General features: G+C 39.4%; 1 protein-coding gene across 1 annotated transcript in view; it reads left to right on the top strand.

The window, feature by feature from the left end:
* The window catches only part of ANO6 (anoctamin 6), a 69303-nt gene that overhangs the window by 21804 nt on the left and 23529 nt on the right, over positions 1-23970 (top strand). Inside the window, exons 2-7 of the mRNA XM_056510444.1 lie at positions 3434-3510; positions 11978-12106; positions 19401-19466; positions 21101-21379; positions 21737-21850; positions 23703-23818. Of these exons, the coding sequence (XP_056366419.1) occupies positions 3434-3510; positions 11978-12106; positions 19401-19466; positions 21101-21379; positions 21737-21850; positions 23703-23818 (781 nt within the window). The remainder of the gene's footprint in view (positions 1-3433; positions 3511-11977; positions 12107-19400; positions 19467-21100; positions 21380-21736; positions 21851-23702; positions 23819-23970) is intronic.

The following is a 23970-nucleotide window of genomic DNA, read 5'->3' as shown; positions in this document are numbered from 1 at the left end:
ACAAAGATGTTTTTGTAAAATAGTTTGCACATTTTCAGTACTTAAAATTTTTACAACAGCATCTTTTGAGAGAACTAAGATCATAGACCAACTGGTGTCCTTGAACAGACACTCAGAACTATGACTACAATAGAAATAAATTAGGTTAAGTGTTTGTCTTTTATTAAGACAAAAGCATATGTTGCCTGTATTGCTTGAAGACAGTATTTGTTGTATCTGTCAATTAAAATCAGAGTATGCTGGCACAAAGGGTAGATTTCTTTGTTCCTTTGCACCTCCTTTGCTTTACTTGGTTGGGTGATGGAACACAAACATCTAGCCTTGACTCAAATATTAACAGGAATAATAAAATTTCTGAAGAAGATATGAGTAAACAGAACTATTATTTTGATATAAAATCTCAATACAGTAGGCTTTAGACATAACTATGAGAACACTATGACCAGACTGACACTCAGAGGAAAATGGGTCTGGGGACCCAGAGCTCAAAAGCTCTGCTGGGCCAACCTCGTAAAGTTAATGCCAGATTCAACATGGCCTAAATTGCTCCAGGATATTTAATTAATCTGTACTAAATAATATCTGATGTTATAGATCTCACATGACCTTGCTTGCCTTCTCAGGAACTCTCTTCTACTGTTCTTGCTGTTGGTAGGTTTTTCTTAGTGTCTAGCACCAAACTTTTATGCTGCAATTTTTTTTCCTCCATACTTAAAACTGATTTTACCATAATGCTGGGGGGGAGGTAGGAGAAATAAATTAAGAGGTTTTGGGGGTATAAAAAGCACTTTGTGTGGGTGCAGCTTTTTCTGGCAAAGCTGAGTTGTTGCAGTACTGTTTTTGTATATCTAAGAGACTAGAATAGTCTCTTCCAGATAAAAACTGCACAAATTGACACAGCTGCCCTTGCAAACCACTGTCAGAACAAATCTTTTCTAAGTACCCATTCAGGTGGTGTCAAGGCTTTGTAATTTTGGATTCACATGAACATTAATCTGTAATTAACTTGGCTATTGTCTTATGAGAGATGAGAGTGGCAGGTCCCTTTTATGTGAGTTATTCCATATGGACAGTGACCCAGGGGCTCTCTTGAGCATTATTTCAAATACAAATGTGTTAAGATGTTAAATATAGACACAATTATAAAGTTTCCATGGCATTCACCATATCAGGAGGAAGGTATTCTGGACAGAGACCCTGATGCAGAAGCAAATTGTACTCACATACAAATTTCACAAGGATATTTCTGACCAGCCCCAGATCCATCAGGATTTGGGAGAATCAGAATTCTTCTTCCTGTGAATGCCATGTTTCCACTGTCAGTACTGACTGAAGGGTTTTTTAGACAGGATGGTGTTACTCAGCAAAAAGGACACTTTAACTCCTGATTCTGCAGATCAGTGCCTGAGTCTTCATGTCTGTGTCACACCTGCATGTTTTGTGTAATGGCACACAGTTTCAGAGCAACTGTTTATATGTCAAAGCAAGATGCTTGTATTTCTACTTCCCTCTGCCATTACATGTAGGCAGAAACCTTCCTTCTTCTGTGGGTTTTCAGAAATACTTTGTATCTGGATATCTTTGTGTTCACACAGAGAATAAAGAATGAAGGAAATGCAGGCAGATGTCCATTACACTGACATTGAGAATATGTATTTCCCCTTCTCACCCTAGACTAAGCTGAATCCATTAAACCATAATGATGCACATGTTCATCCATTTTTTGGTAGCTGCTGAGAGCTGCTTGTGTTTTCTGAGTCTTCATGTTACTGTCTCACCATGTGATATTTGAGTGCTCTTTTTTTAAAATTCTGGGAAATGTTTCTGAAGATCTTAATGTTGTTCAGAGCTCACAAACCTTGATTATTCAGCTGGGCAGACCTTTGGGTTATGGCTCTAACATTTCAGAAAAGATTCATGGACTTGCCTTAGTTTTCTCCCTGGAGTGTATACTATCACTAGAGCAGAGATCTGAAAACTGACAATGCCACCTGGAACTAAATTCCTACCAAACTCTATGAAAGAGTATTTAAACAAGAATTTTCTGCTTGGAGGCCATGAGAGAGTTCTGTTGGTCTGTAATCTTGTTGTGCTCTTCTCCTAAGTGTTTTGACATACCTTCAGCTGATGTAAATGAGCATCATCAGTGAAAAATAAAAGCTTCTTTAAAAGTCTTGAACATTTGGCCATGTAGCAATGAGGGTTTTAAGCAAAAAAAAAACCCCAAACCAAACAAAAAAAAAAAAGCTGAACTAAGCCAAAACATAACCAGGCATATCAGTTGTGTTCTTCCTGGCTTTGTATCTAATGGGTGTTGAGCTATTCTAAAAGGTTAAGTTAATTATTTTAGAGTTTGGAGATCTTCTTTTAGTATTTTTTGGTAGGTTGAGGCTATCCTTTCCAGACAACACAGGAATTTAGGTACCTATGTTATCCATAACCCTTTCTCAGTGCAGGACAGACTTAACTGAGATACCTCTGAGCTTCAAGGAGCTAAAAATAACAGATGGGATCCATCTGCCTGCCATGCACAGGCAGGAAGCAGCCTGCTCCCTTCAGCTACTTGATGTTATCTTCAGCCTCAGGATGTTATCTGGCTTCTCCTTCAGACACAAAAATAGTTGTGGAGAAACAAAACCTTGCAAATACCTAGAGCTTCTGGAACTTATTTCCAGTACCTTTATTAGGATGAATTTGTGTGTTATCTTTGCTTGATTTGGTAGCCAGTATTCCCAGTGTGCTTGGTAATGGCTTCATGCAATAGCATATTTGATAAAGTCATTCTAAGTTTATGTTGTATTTTCAGGAAACCATTTCAGTTTCCAGGTTGTTTGTTTTTAACAGGTATTGATGAAACTGGTGAGGAGTAGCTGAGGCATTAATACCCACTGAAGTTGTAGGTGTGTTTTTAGGCTATGTGTTATTGAGTGAATGTCACGTATCACAGCATCACAGCCTGTATGACAGCCATTCCAAGCCTTATGAAGAATTCTTTGCTATTGTTATTTGTTCTTGCCTGACCAGTACAGACAGCAGGAGCTAGGTCTATTTGCACAGCTGGAGTCACTTCTAGTAGCCTTATTCCTTGAAAAATAAACTGTCCAAAGAGTTTCTGAAACATTAAATGAGTAGTAAAATACTAGTAAAGGGATGCTGTTTGCATCACTGTAGGGATGCATCACTGTCAAAAATGTTCTCCTAGCATTACCTTGTCATCCTGGTGTTTCACTCTCTTCAGCCACCTGCTGACTGTAACTGAAGTGTGACACACAATCGTTCCATTTCTGAAACACTAAATAAGTGCCATAAACCAGCTTCTCCACAAAGCATTAATTTAAAAAAAATTAAAAACTCATAAAAACTCATTGAAAAACCCATACCACAAAAAATGCTAAATTTTTTTTTTTTTTTTTTTTTTTTTGTTTCATTTTAGTCTTGGAACTGAACCAGGTGATTATTCCCACTTATGGATCTGTGCCGGACCAGCAAAACCTTCATACTCCTGAATGGGTGGGTACCTGTTTGATTTAACTGTTAGTACCTGTAAAATGTTCTCTTGTAGGTGTGTAACAGTCCAGTAGCTGTTCCAGAAGATTAGCATTCCTTTGCATTTGCATCACATACAGTTCATCTGTGATTAAATCTGAGTTGCTGTTATCCCCATTTCCCCAAAGGTACCTGAAGTGATTGACTCAGCTCTGAATGTACAGGTTGTCACAGGCACTGGACTCAATTATAAATGACCAATATAAACTCACTATAAACTGATATATACACATACACCTCCTCACTCCAGTTTTGTTCACAAGTGTATAGGATTTCTGTTTGTGTATACAGGAATAAATAGTTCTGAACACACCCTACAAATAAACACACATAACCAATAAAGCTCAAAAAAAGCTTGGAGACATCAGTAAATTCCTTACTCCAGAGTCTGAACTGACAAGAAGGAGAAAGACCTAGAGATGTCCATTCCCTTTGTCCAAAGTTCAAGGTTCCCAGCTCACCTAAGATTTTCTCCAGCTAACAGGCTGCTGGGGCAAGAACCCCTGCCTCAGATCTCATAGGAAACCAATATCCAAAGTGACTGGAAATGAATTTCCTTCTAGGAGGTGGACACCCTCTCCTACCCTGACCCTGTATTTTGCAGCAAGGTGTTAATTTGAAGTTATTTAAACATTTTTGAAGCATGAGGTGCAGCTAAGAGCTTCCATTTCCCAATTGAGTACCTAGATGTGAATGTTGCTAAAACTCCTTCTTAGAGTCTCCTTGTGGTTCACTGATTTATTTATTTTATTTTTTTTTTGTATGAAGTGAAATAGTATCAAAACAGCTGGAATGTCATATACTTTGTTGTTGGAACAGTCTCTTCTCAACAGTCTTGGTAGAATTTATTTTTATTTCTACTGAAAACTAACAGTCAAAATCAATTTTATTTTTGGTTGCTCATGTTCACCAGCAATTGTAGTTTCTTCTCAGTTTTAGCAGCATCTCTGCACTGCTCCTTCTGTGTCAAGTCCTCCTTGTTGATCAATAGATAGTTTCAGTGGGTTGGAGGAGACGGAAAGATAAAATTGAGATCTACTGAATCTCTGCTAAATTAATTAGGGCTAATTGTAGTTAGAAAGAGAAACTGAAGAGGAAGCCTAACCTGAAATGGTTGAATAGAAAGGAAGTGCTTTTTGTCTAAACTTAGATCATGCATTGCAGCCAGAAGTATTCTGGAAATTTGATTTGATCTTGCAAGTTCTTCTGAGGAGCTAAAACTAAGTAAATTATTGGCTAATAGAAAGAGTCCTGTTCTCCTTTTGGTGCTTTCTCTAATTACAGGATCATATGCTGAGTTTGCCACAAGATCCCTGCCTCATTTGGGCACATCAATAATACAATTATCTCCAAAAAGCCAACAATCTGTGAGGATATTGTTTGTGATACTTCAGAAAGCTTTAAATGTGGCAGGAAATGGCAGTGAAGGAATGAAAGGCTCTTACCACTAGAAAAACTGAGTTCAGTCCTAGATAATTGGATAACTCCTGCTATAGGATTTTTGTGCAAGACTTGTAAAGCTGCAGCCAGCTTTTCTTTTTCCTGAGTGCCAAAACAGAACATCCATGGCCCTGTTTGCATTTGCAAGAGAGTGACATATGGACCTGGAATTGAGTTTATTGCTCTTTGAAGAGAGAGAATTACTGAGCTCACTGGAAAGGCGTAATTCCAAATTTAGGAGACAGTGAACAGGTTTTGGCATAGATGTTTAGGTGCCTTATATGATGACCATTAAAATGAGAATTCTACTGTTAGTTTCTGTAAGACAGTCACCTGTCATCCTAGGGGATGTCTTAAAACTAAGTTTCTCAACATTCACAGAACACTGAGATTCTATGAGGAGAGTAGCAAAGCCATAGTCAGAAGGAAATCCCTATTTTAAGCATTTGAGCTATTTAAATGATGTGTAACAAGAAAAAAAAAAGCAAACAACAAACAAAAAACAAACAAAACAAAGAAGCCAACAAAAAAATAAAGAAAACACAGAAAACCCCACCAGACATTAAATAAAGAAGATAATAAGGAATATTCCATATCTACTATATGGAGCATGGAAATATGGCATGTGATGCTGCAATTTAATCATGCATCATAAACAGCAAGTACAAGGAATACAAAATTGCAGAGGCAGCATTAATTAAGCCTCTTCCAGCTCATGTTTCATTTTGCAGCTTATCTGCTCTGGAGGTAGATAATCTGAATTGGCATACAACAATAAGGATTTTTTTTTGCAAGTGAATATCTGCAGAAGGAAGGTTAACTTCAGCAAGCTTTCTATTACTGCTGCCCCTCATATACAAATTCTTGTATTCTTGAAGCAAGAAGGCTTCTGGGAAGTTCAAAAGAGTGAATTTCCCAGCTCTTGCATCCCAGGAAAGATGGGAGTTGCTGAAAAGCAGGTTTTCAGTTAGCATGTTCTTCATTTTCTTTAAAAGTAAGGCCTCTCTGATCAGGAGTGACTGGAATTCCTCCTGCAGCCAGCAGCAACCTGGCGCTCAGACAGGAAGTCAAGTGGGTGTCTGGTCCAAACTTAGCTCAGGGGACAAGGCATCCCAATGCCTGGCCAGTTCCCAGCTGCTTCCTGCTGACAGAAATGCATGGCTGTAGTGACACCCCTTATTTTTCCTACTTGTCTTTAGTCTCAGCTTATTTCAGTTTGCTACATAGCTGGAATTCCTCTGTGTGTTGAGGAAATAAAAAAAACCAATCTTCTTCTGATGAAGTGCTTGCTAATATTTGCATTATTGCTAAAAAGAGAACTAAAACAGTCCTCTGTTGTTATTAAAAAATATGAATAATAAAGAAAAATGTTAAAGGAACAATAGTTTTATGGCACTCTAGAGACACACCAACATCATTATGCAATATGAAAATAAACTTGCACCTTTCACTACTATCTTATATATTATATATATCAATATAATCCAGAAATAAATGCTTGTGTGGTCTTAATGTCAGAAAGTTGTCTCTATTGGTTGCTCAGAACCTAAAGCAATAAAAGATCTTTTTATATGGCTGTGATAGTAAGAACTTTGTATTTCTGTAACATTTTCTTCAGATGATCTCAAAGTCCTTTATAAATAATTTTGTTTCCTGATACCCTGGTAATATAGTTTGTTTTCTTTTTATTTACTTGTTTTAAAGTTTCCTGAAGCAGGCAGAGAGAAATAACTGTGCTCCTAATTAGGCACTCTGAAATCTTCCCCTTCATAAAACCCACAACTGAAGTGCAACCTGCAGATCCCCCTGTGCCTGTCTCTGTGCCCCAGTGGGAGGAGTTTTTGCAAGTGCCTATCAGCAGAGGCAATGTTTCACAGGCTCTGCTCTGCTCTTTTCTTTCCCAGTACTGATTTATTCACTGGCATGCTTCAGGAAGCTATTTTGATGCATATCTGAAAATTATGTGAGGTTGCAGACAAGTAGTTTATCCCTCCAGTAATGATTACATTTGGTGCTATTGACAGTCACACCAAAGGCTCTTGCAGGCAAAATAAAGCACTTCTTTCATCTTTCCAGTTAGATAACTCATTCCTGCAGAACCTCTTGTTATTTAAAAAATCCAGCTTACAATACTGTGCTTGTTCAGGGTACAGTGAACAATAAATAGCTGCAATTCCTGTGTGCATATTTTTCTTCATGCTTGTCTCAGTGCTGCCCATCCCACCATCATCCCCACTGAATATTTAACTATACCATGCCTAGAGAAGCCTGGAAAAGTGAGGCAGGTTTCTTGGAAGTGCACACATTTTTCCTCCCTGGAACATGGCTGTGTGAAGGGAGCTTTCCACCTGCATGTTCTCCTCTCATCACACGAGGCCATGGCTACAGGAGCAGCTCTCAGGAGTGGCACACAGCAAGCCTGGTCACACTGTGCAGGGGCACACAGGAGTCTCCCTCCTGACAAACTCTGAGTCAAGGGGCTGAGAGGACCTTCCATTGTGAGCATTTGAAGCCTGATGTGCTGGGGCAAGCTTATTTTCATGTCCCACTTGCCCTTTTTCCAAGTGCTGCTGTGTCCCAGGATCTGGGAGAGCCGGTGCTGTTGGCTGGTGATGGACTGTGCTGGATCACTCTGTGATCCTTGTTCCTCTGCAGAGCTGGGAACCCACTGAGGGAGCAGGAAGGTGTGTAAGGGAAGGGAGTGCACGGCAGAGTTCTGCTTGTGACCGGCACCTTCAGTGTGACTGCATCAGTGCAGCACTTCCCAGCTCTGGCAGGATCCCACAACCTGTGTGAGCATCTGCTGGCAGTGAGAGCCTGAGCAGTGGGTCTGTGGAAAAGGAATTTGGTGCTGAGGAGGGATGTCTGCATTACACACATTTCTGGGCTCTTTGTTACTGCAAAAAAGACCATTATGGTCTCGTTCCCTGGAGTGAAGAGCCTCTGATGCTCAGCTGGTCTGACCTGTTCCAAATGAAACACAGAGGTACACCCACATGGACGTGGCCATGCTGCCTCTAGGCTAGCCCATATAACTGTAACCTCAGTGTTACAAAAAACTTCATTCATGGCCAGGTCCTTCTCCCCTTCAGATTCCCTCTGTTAATGAAGCTGATAGTTCCCCGGTAGGCAAGCAGTTGGTTGTACAGCACTTGGACAGTTATTAAAGGCTGCAGATTGTGTGCTAAGTATAATTAGTATCTCACAGCTCTATATATATGTATATATTTGTTTTTATTAGTGTGTTAATCAATATTAACCTGCTGTCCATTAGGGTTTTATTAAAATATTAGTGTGCACAACTGATTGCCTCCACCAGTACTTAAAGATGTGTTTATGCCAAGGCTAAAAAAATTAAATAGTGCAGTAAATGTGTTTGTTTCTTCCAAAACAAAAGGGTGCCAATGGGCCTGTTCATTATTTGCGGCTATAATTTGCTACTGATACTTTAAAAAACTCTGTATTGAAATTTCAGCCCCATTAATTTGTCTATGCATGCAAGCTTGTGTGCATTAGTGTGATAGTATCATTTGTAAAACTGTCAAATAATATTACATATTAAAAAAATCCCAAAACAAACATTGTCTCAAAGAAAATGCTAACTTCAAAGTACACCACATCTTTTTGGCTTCCAGTGCTGTTTTTCCCTGGGTAGTTACATTGAATAATATTTGGTTTTTCATTACCAGCTATCCAGTAGGGATTACAAAATACACCACACATGTAAATTAATGTAGCTGTTGGAAACTCGGCTATCACCTTATCTTTTACATTTTACATCTTAATTTTAATTGAGCAATATTTAATTTATTTAATATGAGATACATAACAATTTATTTGTATGGGTCTTAATCTTGATCTCTCAAGCATTCAGGCTTAAGGAGTCAATTCTTTATTATTTTATGTATATATAAGGTGTCTATGGAAAGGTCAGCTGAACAATGCCCTTGTGATTTAAAGCAATGGAGATTACATATAAGAAGTTAGCTGCATAAGCATGAAGTTCTGTATATCTGTGTTCATGCAGTCCAATATTTATTAATCTTTTAGCTATATTCAATTTATATGTGCATAATGTGTGAAAGAGATAAATGTGTATGTATACAATAACAGTTATACACACATGTGAATGACAACACTTATGTAAGTAAATTTATCAGTCAGAATGCTGGTTAACAGGCAGTTTTTACCTTATAAATAGTTTTTTATAACTATTGTATATGTTTTAATATAATAAATTATTATTGGTAATTATAATTAATTATTATTGGTAATCTAGTTATCACTGTTTTTAGCTTAAAAATGACTACTCTTAAAGGAAAATTATTCAATGAAATTATACAAACACAAATTATGATCTAGTCTTCTTCTATCAAAACTTGATTTACTCTTTGCTCTTTTCCATGTCTTTCTTCTCTGTCCTGAGGACAGGTCTTATCAGAAAAAGTGCTAAAAGCTGCAGAGAAAAAAAAGTTAAAGCTATTACTACTTTTATGCTTTCAAGTGCTTGACTTTCACAACTAAACTGTGTGTCTTTAAACAGAAGTTATTATAGTGATGTTTCTAAGATTCCAAAGAGGAAAAAGCCTAATTAAAAGACCTGGTGCTTTATGTAGTGCAGCCCTTCCCCCTGTTATTCATTGCTCCAGGATCTGGGCTGTGTTTCCAGCAGTGCAACACGGAGCCATGGTAGCCCATGACATGCCAGAGCCTGCTGGGGTCCCAGGGGAGAGCAGCAGCTCCCAGGCTGGGCTCTGTGTGCTGCTCAGGCAGCTCCCAGGCTGCCTCCCAACAGGGACTGTTGTTGGTGCTTTCCCCCAATAGTGAATCTTGCCAACATTAAACCATCATGGGTACGTTTCAAATGAGATGGGGAATGATAGCAGCAAGGCTGTGTTTCACACCTGTGACTAGTCCTCAGCAGGAGGACAGCTTGTCACAGCCAATTCTGATTTCTTAATATGACTATGCCAACTTCATCTCTCAGGAATTTGGAAATTCACACCTGTGACTTTCTTTGGCTGATAGAGATACTCAGTGTCATCGTGGTCTGGTGATGTCATCTGGAAATTTAATGCCTTTTTTTTTTCCTAAAACTTTATTCACAGTATGCAATTCTATGTTGATTTGGTGCTGCATAGGTAGTCTCTAAATCCTATCCCAGGCTGTGAAACTAACATGCAGAATGTGTGTATACTGCCCATATGTGTATGTGTGTCAGCAGCTGCTTGCTGTCAGCTTTGTCACAAATCCCAACACACAGGTGGCATTCAAAGAAAACTGTTCCATTCAAGAATCTGCTCAGACTTTTGAGGCAGCTAAGTCAACAAAACCTCTCTGCTGCAGGTCCTAGCCTTTGCACATACAACATAAAAAAATTGTGAGTTTAAACTCCGCCGAGTTTATTTAAAATATGGAAATTTTGTCATAATTACGGGGGGACACGTCTTGGTGGCCTGTTTTGGTTCAGCCAATAAACAATTACAAAATAATCTACAGGGAGAGGTTTTGAAAGGAAAAAAAAACATGAGAAAATTTGTTTTGGAAAAACTGACACGTGATTCTTAAAACGCTGTATGCTCCCTGGAACTTGGGGACTCAAGACTGATATTCTTCCCAGTTCTTCACAGTTGTAGAACAACCATTTCAGGCTGCACTTCTGGGGTTTCTGACACCATAACCACATTTCCATGGCCTTTCTGTGGACCAGACAGCCTAGAGCTCCAAACGTGACTTGGCATGTCTCATAAAATTTGGTCTGAGCTGACAGGGAAATTCCAGGGATGGAACATCTGGGGATCATTGCCATGTCCACAGCAAATGCAAGAGATTATCCTGTGGCACTTTGCCTGACCTGATCCTGGCTTGGCCCACCCTCTGTGCCCAGCTGGCAGGAGCCAAGGCTGCTCTGCAGCTGTGTGTGGGAGCCTTGCCAGCTCTGCAGATGTTCCTGTGTCCAATGCCATGCTGAGCCCCACTTCAGGCTTTTGGTATCTATCAACTTCAGTGGCACCACCTCCTCTAACAGCATGGATGGATTTGGCCAAGAACCCAAGAAGCTGGTGCACATTACATAGAATGATTCAGATAGCATTACAGCTGTACATTACTTGGCAATGTGTGATACTGCCCTCAGAGCACTCTAAAAAACTACAAAATCATTATTCAATATTCAGGGTTCCCTGTCACCAATGTGTCTGTATCATTTCAAGCATGAAATAACACATTAAGATGTTATTAGTGGATATGATAATCCATCCTACTTTCCTCCAGGGACTAGATAATGGCTTATGGATATATTAAAATTTTTGATTTTGGCATCTGTTATAACATGATGGATGTGTGGCACACAACAATGTGTTTTAGCTTGCTGAGTTGTTGCAGATAAAATGAGAAATAAATCCACATAAAATGTGTCTGTTTGGAGATCTCATCTCTGCTCTGACTCTGTTCTTTTCTCTCTTGGCAATGGTGTGTGGGTTTAAGTATAAGCATGCACAAAATTACTGGGTTTTTTTGTTTGTTTTTGTTTTTGTAATTGCAGAGATGCTTAAAGTTCTTCAGGTAAGGGAACAGATGGGAATGCTCTAATTCTGAGACTCCCATCAGGCAACAACAATCTTGTAGACAAACCATCTAATGATATGTCCATGATGGTGTACATGGATGGATTACTAGACAGATGCATTATTTGGTACTGGTGCTGCATCCCAGTGCTGCTCTCATTATGAAAAGATAATGCACCATTTTTAAAGAAGAAAGTTAGGTCAAAGTTCTGTTGATTTGATGTCATGCAGAGGCCTGACAGATTCCTCTGGATAATTTCTTTTTCTTCATTCTACTCTGGGCAACCTTATCATTTTGGGCTTCCTGTTTGCACAAGGCTGATATATGTTGAATTTCTAAGTTCACTGAAATACTATGTAAAGGAGAGGAAGTAAGGAACTAGGGAGTAAAGATATTCATATTAACCTATGCCACCTCCTTTCAGGTGGATTTTGAGGATAAGCCTGACTCCTTGTTCTTCAAAGATGGGCAGCGAAGAATTGACTTTGTTTTGGTGTATGAAGATGAAGGTAAAAAAATGACTCATAAGAGGAGTGATCGTAAAAAGCAAAAGGTAAGTTATTTTCCATGTATTGGGTGTTAGAGCTGTGGGCAGAAAGGACAGTGTCCTCACCCAGAGCAGCAATTGCTTTGCCTTGTCCTCAGAGTGCTCTTGGGAGCTGGGAGACTGAAGCCCATCAAGCTGAGCAGGGACAGGGCTTGAGCCAGTAGATTGTTCTGTAAATGGGCAGAGCTCTGCACATCATGTCTGTCAGTGTGTGCTTGGTGACCTCAGAGCATCCTCCTGGGAGGCCGCCCTTCAGATGTGAGCAGGAAAATGCCAGTGTCAGGTTAGAGTTAGACACCAAGATCTTCACACTGGGACAATTTTCTGTACCTACAGTGATTCAATTCTGCCCCTAATGGGCTTTGGTGACAAAATCAGAGTATTCAGAGGAACCCAAAGGAGGCAGCTGACCAGTTGCTCAGATCACAGTTATGAGCACAGCTGACATTCTGCTGACCTCTGATAAGACAGCTAAGTTGTTTAAGGAAAATAATTGTACGTATGCCACCAGAATTTCTCCCTGTACAATTTTTTCCCTTGGCACTGGAGCAGCTTTGCTCTTGCTAGAGACCTTGCAAAGTTTCTGAGTCAAGCCAGTGACTTTTTGATGCTCCTTAGCATTCACAGCTCCATAGCTCCTTAGCAATGAAGCACAATAATAGACTAACTATTAGTCTTTAATCATTTCATCAGTTCCATCAGAGGACTACATTCATTATGACATGCAGGGTCACAAAAATGAGCTCAGCCATGCCACTGAACTGTCTGAGAAATAGGCATCCATGAGATTGTAGTTCCCTTGGCATCTGCACTCCCCTACCCACCCACATCCTCCTCTGATTTAGTAATAATCCATATTGCAGCAGCAGCCTCTGGTAGAGACAGGCAGGGACAAAGATAGCATTGAAAGAAGCTCATATACAAATAGTAATTTGCAGTTGGGAAATAGAGGAGTAGGAGTAAAAAAGCCTGTAGCTAAGTTGGTTGATACTCATTACACAGTGTTGTTGTTGGCATTAACAGGACAGCCATAAGGAATGTCATTAGTAGGGTTTGAGGGAGTCCTGCTGTGGGTGGATGTTGTATTACACATGATCACAGGATCAGCAATATAAATTAATTGAAAGAGGTAATTAGACAAAAAAGCTGCCCCTTTGGAAAGAGTTGTTTTTATCAATTAGTACTTTACATTTATGTTTGTAATACTTGGCCATTGCCCAAATATATTAAAAATATAATGAGCATCTTTTCTAAGTAGAGATGGAAATTAAATGTGAGCAGTGGAGTAGTATTTTCAGTGCAGCATTAATGTTAAGACATTAGCCAGAATGAAACTATTAATAATTAGACCAGGAGATTGTGAGTAGGTGCTTGCATAAAAACTTTACTTTCAAAAGTCTGCAGCCACATTGACTCTGTGGTGTGCTGAGGAGGAGGAAGCAAATGTGAAGACAAGACCGTATCAGACAAATGACCAGATAAGGGGGAGACTGAGGGGTTGGGGAGCAGCTCTGTGGAAGAGGCCCTAGTGGTTTTTGTGGAGAGCAAGCTGAACAAGAGCTGTGCAGCCTGGCAGCAAAGTGGCCAACAAAGGCTGTATGGACAGAATACAGCCAGGAGAGTGACACATGAGGGTAGGGTGACATGGGTATGTCAGAAAGACGCCCAAACCAGATTTCCACAGAAAAGCAGAAGCTGAAGCAACAGGGGGACTGTACACATATGCCTTATATCTGAGATTGAAATTAAGGTGACATTTATGGTGAAGCTTTGCATCCTTTGAATTCCAGGAAGGAAATTAACATTTTGCCTACCACAGTTCCCTGGATGGTGTGGGGTTAGTGCTGCCCAAGATACACTCAGATTCCATCAGTCTTGGCATAAAACCTACTTGATAGCTTGTCTTTACTGACACTGTTGTTTACTTGGTTTTAATTTTTTCTGAGACAAATTACTTCTATCCTAGTGATGAAGTGCAACCAAAATAAGGAGCATTGCCACATACAATAAGTTTTAAATACTGCCTGCATCACTGTCTGATCAGTGATGAACTGAAAATGCCAGATTTTATAAGTAGTATCTTGTGTAATTCAGGGTGCTTTAAGGATAGACAGGTTCTTTGCCCATGCTACTCTTTCTTTGACTTCTCTGACACTTTCATAGAGCTATTATCCACACATTGTGCACAGAATTTGGAAACTCCAGCTTGCTGAAATATAGGAGGTTCAGTGAAGTCTGTTCTGATAGGGTGACATCCTCATCTCACTGGAGTCAGGAGGAAGTTTTCCACTGGTTGTATGCAATGTTACAGGTCTGTGAAATCTAGAGATTTGTCACTGGGAAAAATTCCCCACCAATTGCATGATGTGGAAGTTGCTTCAGAATTCAAATTATTAGTGGACATCTGTAGATTTCTGAAGTGAAATGTTTTGTGTGCAGTGGGTGTTTTTTTAATGATACTGAGTGTGGAGGAGTCCTCAAATTCTTACTGAATTTAGACAGAAGGATTTGAAAATCAGGCCACAACCTAAGTATCCAATTTCCTGAATTCAGAGAAACAGGGCACAGATCCATGTGCTCTTCTGCAGCAAGAGAAGACTCAGATCCTGGGATTATCACTGTGTTGGATTTGAATGGATTTCTGTTCTTTTCCCAAAGAATCAGTTAAATGTAATGGAATGATCCAGCATAAGTTTATAGTTATAAGCAATATTCTTGGGAAAATATCTCAGAGGACAGCAGGAAATAAAATATGGGTGTGATCTGATAGAAGGAATGAAAATATGGGATTCTGAAGCTCTTGGAGATCCACATGGCTTCTCTTATTTTCGTCTGTTTCTGAAATCTGGTCTAGGGAAGGCAAAGTCAAACTAATGAAATGACAACCTCAGGGAAGTTTCAAACATAATTTATAGATCCAAAAGCTAGTAGGTAAGTTTCAAATATGCAACTTAATTCAAACTCCAATCTTTTTTAAAGTTGGTACACAATTAATTTTGCAAGCTCTAGCAAAAATGAGACTGACAGGAGAAGATTGCAGAAACTGCACCTTGCAAGCAATTGAAATTCTTGCTCAAAGCATATCTTTTAAACCTGTAATTTATATACCCTATTTGTCAGGGTAGCTTACCATCAGAATAGAATTTAAATATCACCAGTCTTTTCAGGAATGTTCCCAAATACCAGTTTCATCTGTTGGGGTCCTCAAGGAGTTCACCATTGAAAGTTAAAGGATCAGGGCCAGAAAGGTAAATTCAAAATGAATCAATGCAGATTGTTATTTCAGTCCATCTGTTTCCCTCCAACAGAAATAAACAGAAAGACTGTCACTAATTTAAATTGGAATATGGGCAAAACCTTCCTTTCCAGCCATGAAGGAATATGTTCTTCTCAGAAATAGATGATTTTTTTTTTCCAAATTGAATGAAACTATCACTCATGGAGAATATTACACACATCTCTTTGGGGTTTTTTAAGTACAGCATTACTGAGAACTTTAGCAGAGTTGTAGAAATTTGTTTTCATAAGCAAACAATGAACAGTTTCTGCCTCTATACTTACCTAGTTCACATAACCAACAACAATAAACCCACAAAAATTTAAAAAATAGGACCAAAAATAAGCTTGGGTAACATTTCAAACAAGAATTATACTTATCCCACTGCTTAGCATGTGTCCTGCCTACAATGAGAGAGCAGCACTTGGGTTTACAGGTAAAAAAAAGGGTGTCTCTGTGCCATTTCATGCATGATTTGAGACAGCAGGGAATGACAGGCTCTGCTTGCCTGTGGTGTGGTCAGCCAACCTACTCAGGAAGTCTGATAGCAAGTACAGAAGGGACCTTTGGACTGGGAGGAGGGCAGCCACACCTGCCTTCATCTCTGCTGGATAGTTTGGTTTTGAAGCAGAACCTCACTGAAATCAAACCTCTGCTCCTGAGGCAACCACAAACCCAAATTTTAGTACATTGGAAGGAAGGATGACAGAAGAATATGAAGACAGATAAAAGGAGGGAGTTACTCTGCAGTTACTACAGACATTTGTAGGACAGAAATGGGTCTTTCCAAACAGGGTGACTGCCCTTGTTGAGGGCAGGGCTAGACTGCAGTGTTACCAATTCTGTGTGGTCACAGATCAGGTTTCAGAAAATAATGAAGCTGTCTTAAAATCAAACGTTATATCAGAAAATATGTGTTTGGAGTTCTTTGGGTTTGCATTTTTGGGGGCTTATCCTCTATAGCATGTCCTGCTTCACATTTTTATGATTGTCTTCAAACATAAGGGAAGGAAGCTTACAGAGCAGAGCTTCTCAATCAATTAATTTTCTGATTCTGACAGCTGGGGCTTTGAGGAAAGCTTCCAAATACCATCAAAGACACTGTGAGGCAGCTAATATTGATGCAATGATCCTCTTCACTCCCTTCAGCTGGTTTCCATAGGAGAGCCTTTGGCCCCATGTTCTTTCTCTTATTGACTGTGATCTCTCTGTTGCCTGTCAGGTAAGACAGAGGAGGCCATTCAAGCTTTCTTTTGTTGTTAGGATTTTTCCCCTGAACCCACATGGATACTGTGGTAGGAAACATTTCTCTTTGCACAAAAGAAACTTAGCAAAGATATGAGTTGGTTTCTTCTGTCACTGTAATCAAAGCAAGTCTTCCCTGCCATTTGCAACACTCATGGGGAAAAGTGCTACTGATCTGCTACCAATTTCTAGACCCACAGTTTTGCTTATCTCCTCAACTTGGCAAGACAATCACCAGGAATTGAAAGCACCAAGGTGAAAAAGCAGCTTCCAAAAGTTGATCCTTCCACATGCCTGTAATATGTGCCATTTACTTACATTCTGCTTTCATTTTCCTAAGACTGTGTATGATTATGCATCTTGTGGTGTCTTAGTCTATTGCCTAGCCATTCAATCATCAAAACCTATGTCAGATTTAGATCAGCAGCATTACCATGATTGCTTTATTATTGCAACTCAGGTAGCTGAGCAAAATGCCAGATACTAAAATAAACTTTGGATGATCTCCACCTTCCAGCCTAATAAACTATTATATCTATATACTGTATTCCCCAGTCAATGCAAAACCACTATGGACTCCTCTGGGTAAAAGTCTAGCTCCTCCATAAATCATTATATGCATAATTCAATCATTTATATAAAATAGCAAAGCCTCTAATTAGCAAAGTCTCCCAGAGGCTTTGTTTCTCACTACTTGAATTCATGCAATATTAGAAACCTTAATATTGTCAATAAATTCGTTTAAGATTTTGAGAGCAAAATTAATTTGGGGATCTCCTTGCTATAATAAATTATTAAAGAAATCTGATTAAAATATTTTAAAAAGCAGTATTAGACTTCTACAAAACAGAATTGCTCTGCATCTATTTTTATGCTATTTAGAAAGAAAATGAAACAGGTATTTAGCCCCTTGCCTGTTTTATTTGCTGGAACAAAGCAGAATTTGTGTTGAAATATTTTCATGATTGAGTAGTATTCACTTTAGAAACAACCATGTGAAAATGGGAGAAGCAAAGAGGTGGGATGAAATGGCAGAAGAGTTACTGCTAGAGTGACAAACTCCTGTGTGTGGTGTTCTACTTATATTAATGAACTGGTAAGAGAGTTGAGTTTTGATAAAACAAAAATTGCAGTGGAAATCATTATATAGTTTACTTAGAAGCCAAGGTGGCTGAAAACCTTTAGCTTTAACGGAGACTGGAGAGCACTATTATCTATGAAATACTGAAAATGCAAGAAAATATATTACTGCAAGAAAAACTCTCATTCACATTTGTGATTTTGTGATTTTTACAAAGATAATTAGATATACACATCATAAATGTCTGTGTTACACACACACATATATATACAAGGAAAAATATAAACAGCATTTTGCCTTCACTTTTGCTGAAGCATCTTTTTGCCCCTAGAGTGGGTGAGCCCTGAATCTAGCCCTGAGGATCACTTTCTGTGTACTTAAATGTACTTTAAATTGACTTTATCCAGAGGTAATTCATTGACTCTGGTCCTTCATGGTAGCAACAGGACAGGATCCTGTGCACAGATCTTAAGGCAGCTGGAATCTCTATAGAGAAACACGTGACCAAAAATACTGGGTCCTTCTTTAAGTTCCTGTAGTGGAAGATGCCAAATCCTTTAAGAACATATTAATCAACAAAGAGATTGGCCAGTGGCATGAAAGGAACCTGGGAGTAAGAAAGAGGTATCTCCAAGTGACTCCAAGAACCCTGCTGCAGTCCTAGCCTGACCTGGTACAGGAATAAAGCTCTCAGTTCCCAGTGCATTGAAGTCATCTTCCAGCAAACTGCTCACTTAAGAGCCCCCAGCCCCAGCTGCCTGCAGGTGCCCCCATTACCCTTGCTGGTATTCTGACATGCAGTCTGTAGTTCAGGCTACCCTTGACTCACATAAACAAATAAATCATTGAGGAACATTGAGTTGGTGCAGATGGCTTTTAAATTTGATTGCTTCACATGAAGTTTCAAAATTTCTTATAAATCCCTTATGGAGTTATATGTTTTGTATGTGAGGGGAAAGGGGAAGTCTCTGTGTTTCTTGGGAAGAGGTCATCTGTATGGAGAAGCAGATTCAAGATTGGAAAGACATTACAGGTTTTTTGTAACTCAGTATCTGCCAAATGCTGGTAACTATGAAATAAAATTAAAATGATCCAAAAATTTGATCTTTACTGAGGAAAACTTGTGTCCTTCTGGGGACATTAAATGCTCCTGGAATAGCATCACTGACACTACAAATGCTACAGCTCTCAGCTTCCTCCTTTGGGGGTGTAATCCATGGAATAAAATTTGTTGGGATATTACAGTTTGAACCACTGTGTGAACTCATATGATTACTGTGAAAGAAGCATAAAGGTACAGGTTTCTGGAAAGACAGTAGGATGGAAAGCACTTGAGATGAAGACTTTCTAAAGGAAGATTCATGTAGTTCACTTAGTGACTAAAAGTGAAAGAGATCCGAATTTCAGGGGTAGATTTCAAAATTTTCAAAATCTGAGTCACACTTACACCTCTGTAATGTACCAGAAGGTGAGAGAATAAGTTCTCCACAATTGCATTTGAGGGCAATATTGCATATCAGACAAGAAAACTGATCAGGATTAATTAGTGGGTAGGACTGTATGTATCACCACAGTAGCTATCAAATGGTCTATAGAGATAACATAATGATGGTTTGGGGAGGCAGTTCCATTTTTCTATGCATACATATTTGTGAAATTTGGAAGAGATATTTACAGTGTTCAATATATTTTAACAGAGGAAGAGACAAGTGTATGAATCAAACCTGATAAACAATGGCTTGCAACTAGAAGCGACGAGGTCGGTGAGTGCTGTTCTCTGTGTGAATGGCTGTTCTGAGAGCAGAGCTGCCCCTCTGGGATTAAGGAAACTGGATATATGAACTCACTGTAAGATTTCTCTCCCCTCAAGAAAAAAGGCACACCTTTCTTCTGTTAGCAATATCTTTGTGATCTGATGCAAAATCTTTTTAAGCTTTATGTCTGCTCCTTCCTCTGCAAAATAAAAGATGGGAAGCTGGAAGATTACATCATGATGTTAGGAGATTACATAGTTCATGTTTTCTCAGAGTTTGGAAGATAAAAATTGCTGTCTGTCCCCTGCAGAGAGGTACTTCCCATACTCTGGCTGTATAGTACAGGTGGGAAGCCAGTGTGTGTCTGGGGCATGCAGAATGCCCCTGCCAGCAGAGCAGTGCAGGGCTCCTGCCCATGGCCCTGCTTCACAGGGCCTGGCACTGTGCAAGTGGTTCTATCACACTTGGTGTATTTTGGGCTGCCATGTGGCCTGCAGGCAGCTCGAGAGCACTGTGGTAATGTACACCAGCTGCCTGAGCTGCTGTCTCTGCAGGGAGGGTTAGAGCCCCTCCAAATCCCTTCTCTTTCCTCCTGCCCAGCAGGGCTGCAGGGCTCCATCTGTGTCTCCCTCTCCAGGACAATCACTTCCAGTCTAAATTTGTTGTTGCTTGGTAGTCTATAGTCTATAATGAGCTCCAGGAATGGTTGCTTTGCTCCTTCCTCCCGAATTAGACTCTATGGCATCAGAGTATTTATTTGTCTGCAGTGTGGGCTCCTGCTGCATGTCCAAGAATGCAGCCTGGTTTCTTCACATTCATAAGAAAGTGAATGCTTGCTGTCTGGAAGGCTGCTGCAGAGCTGGTGCAATACTTACATATTTCAGTCTTCACTAGTTCTGCTGTGATTATGACTGAAAGACATTTGGAAGTGCACATTTCCCCAGGCCAGATCAGATATCTGCCCAGTGTTCCTGAGCCAGTGAGCTACATGAGGAGATTTCATGTGGCTGGCACTCACTAATGCAGGGCAGCAGTAGGTCTACAACCCATGTGTAGGCAGGAGTGGCTGTCAGGGTTCCCACTGCTCACTGCTGCTGGCTTGGGCATTCCAGTGGGAGCAAATGTGCCCCATGCTGTCTTTTTCTGCAGTTTCATCTAATTTCCCTTTCCCTCTTCCCATTCTCTCTAGGATGCTTGGAATTCTCGTTACCCAGGAGCACCCATGAGTGCCTAGCCTGCTCCCATCACCCTGGGGTTGTAACTGAGCTGCTGGCAGCTCCAGAGCCATGCTTGCCCTGTCAAACTACAAGTGAAAAGAGTCCTAATGACCCTGCATAGGGAAAGTGTTACACTTAAATTGCTTTGTAAAATACTTTGCAGAAATGTAAACATTAAGCATTAAGGGAACATTTAAGAGTTTTTTTAATATGCCTTTATATGCCTTCATCTGCCTGAGTGCTCCCTCATGTCAGTGCTTTTACAGAAGCCAGTGATATATTTGCTGAGATGGACAATGAATGCAACTTTGAGTAGGTCATCTATGAGCTGTAAAGAGAAAGAAAATTCTAGATAGTTCAAGAATTGTTAAAATAAATGAGAAGTTCTCTGCTTACACACTTATTTTCAATATTCTTTCATCTCAGGTTTTGGATGAGAAGCTGATTTTTGTGAAAGTGCATGCCCCTTGGGAAGTGCTGTGCACGTACGCCGAGGTTATGCACATCAAATTGCCTCTGCAGCACAATGACCTGAAAACCAGAGACTCAGCTTTCAACTGGTTCAGTAGACTCTTCAGGGTGGATGAAAATATCATCAAACCTGAGCAAGAGTTTTTCACTGCCCCTTTTCAAAAGGAGCATTTGTCCAACTTCTATATCCAAGACAAAGACACATTTTTCAATCCTGCAACTAGAAGCCGAATTGTAAGTCCATGGAGTATTTCTAGCATTTACTCTTAAAAAGAAACTATTCCTTTTATCAAATCAGTGCAATTACCTTCACTAAAACATCCTCAAAATTAAAAATGTTTGGGATGCAACAGTCCTGTGTAATTTATGAAACAGCCTGGGCAATCCAAAAGGAAAACTTTACTTATATTTGTCCTATTTCTTTCCCACCTGAATTTAAAGGAGGGATTTGAATGGTTTGTATACCCTATGCAATTAATTTTGTCTACACTGCTTACTCTTTCCTAACTTGATTGTATGCTGAGATAGGTATAGCTGTAGATGATTTCTTTCAGGTAGCAAGCACACAAAAATATTTTTTTTAAATTTCAGGTTCATTTTATCCTGTCCCGTGTGGAATATGCAACAAAAAATAATGTGAAAAAGTTTGGCATTAACAAATTACTGGACACTGGAATCTACAAAGCAGCATTTCCCCTTCATGATGTAAGTTGGGTGCTTGTAACTAAACTACACTTTGAAATAGAGATAACTATACTATATGTAGAGGTCTGAACTACATCTAGGTATATATATCTTGTAGATATACCAAAGGATACAAGCACTATTCATTGCCTTATTTCTGGACTGGTATTATATCCACATAGAAGAATAGGACATGGTTTTGCTAGAGAGATATTCTTCCAAAGCACTGTTGGTTAAAAATGTATTTCTATAAATGAAAAACAATATATTTCACTTGAGAGTTCTTAAGCTTGCATCCTCTGGGAGATGTATTTCAGTAATGTACCTGGACTGAGGGATAGTTCCCATGACAATGACACACTGCATTATCAGTCCTAAATCAATGTTCCATTAGTATGCAATTTTCCAAGATTAAATTCCTATCAACATTGTTGATAAAGATGTAGACTATAAATTTCATTTTAGGGCATGTGAAAATCTTGCACAGTGAAAAACAGTCCTTTGGTTCCCAAACATTGCAGCATACATTCATGAGACTCAGGTTTCTACAAGAAGACTCTTCCCAGCCAGTCCAATGCCTCACAGGTGTTGTCAGAATCTTGCAGAGAAAAGCTTCACTGGTTTCAATTTCCCCTCCCAATAAATACAAATCCAGCTTTTGCAGCTACACTTCTGAAGCTTTTTAAATTATATCATTTGAATAAAGAAGTTATACTGAAATAGACCACAGCTAGCAATTGTACAGAAAAAAATCAAGGAGAAAAAAAATCAGATTTCAGAACATTTGATAAAGAAAAAACTTCACATGAGGCTGTGAATGCAAAGTGAGCTAAGACTGAGGGCTGGTTTTCTGTATTCTATCTATTGCATAACCACAGCATCCCAACTTGTCCCCCTCAGAGCCACCATTCTGTGCCCAAGGTGTGTTCTGTCGAGGAAACATTGAGAACATGGGAGGTCAGGAATGATAACTGCTTCAGCTGCATGGACTTGGCTTAAAATATTTAGGAGGCTTCCAAGGTTTTCAAAGAAATTTTTAAGGCAGAATCAAGACAAACCATGTTTCTTGTAAGTAATCAAAGCTTTACAGAATAGAATTCATATAATTTGTGACTAGCTATTTTAAGGTTTCCATTTAAAGATTTAAAACCTACCTTGTAGGCTATTTCTATCATGGCATGGAGAATTTGGACTCAGTATGACTAGTAGTGAATTACTGTCTTTTGATACAGTTGAAATTATACATCACAGCTACACTGGAAATGAAAAGTAGCAGATAGATTTCTACAAACATCACTTATCTTGTTGCATCACAGATATAGAATGGAAAAAGGTTTTATTGAAAGAGCTTTTTTAATAGCCTACTAAGAAATACAAATATTATCTCCACGTGAACCCTCTTTTAAATTTAAAACAGGGACTAGAGGCTTTGGACTTTTCCTTCAGTCTTTCCAGCCTGTATTCTAGTACAGTATTGTTTTGAAGGAAAGCATGTGCAGCATGTTAAAGCTACTTAAAATCCGTTTTAGTTCAGTCCTGTTCTCTAACTAGAATGGATCCTTTTTTTATTTTCTATTCCTAAGTGCCAAGTTACTGACATGTGCTTAGATTAAGTTCCTGATGAATCTCTGTTATTTTCAGCTCACATATGTACAGCATTTACTTTAGCATTCAGTGCCTTTCTGACAATCTTCTCTCCTGAATCCTGGTGTGCTCTCAGAGCTGCTGCTCCTTTTCTTGGCTTCCAGTAGGACTGTCTAAAAGGCTGCTCCAGACTTGAGCTTCATGATGCAGAGATTGTCTGTAGACATGAGAGATGAGCTGCACTGGTTAGATTTTAGTGGTGTCTTCTCATGCTGATGCTGTTTTGCAGTCGAGTTTTAGGCACCTGTCAATGGATCCCAACTGCCCAAGTGAACGGTATCTCCTCTACAGAGAATGGGCTCATCCTAAAAACATTTTCAAACTGCAACCCCTGGATTTCATCAGGTTGGTGTAACTGGCACTGCATTGAGGCAGGGAAAATGAGAAATCTACATAATAGGTCTGGTTTTGGGGAAGTCACAGAGACATAGGTCAGTTCTGAGGGAAGATACATACACCCAGATTAGCTCATGCACAGGAGCATAATTTGAGATTGG

This window comes from Oenanthe melanoleuca, chromosome 1A (genome assembly GCF_029582105.1).
Source record: "Oenanthe melanoleuca isolate GR-GAL-2019-014 chromosome 1A, OMel1.0, whole genome shotgun sequence".
Lineage (NCBI taxonomy): Eukaryota > Metazoa > Chordata > Aves > Passeriformes > Muscicapidae > Oenanthe > Oenanthe melanoleuca.
This window is presented reverse-complemented; position numbering and strand designations above follow the sequence as displayed.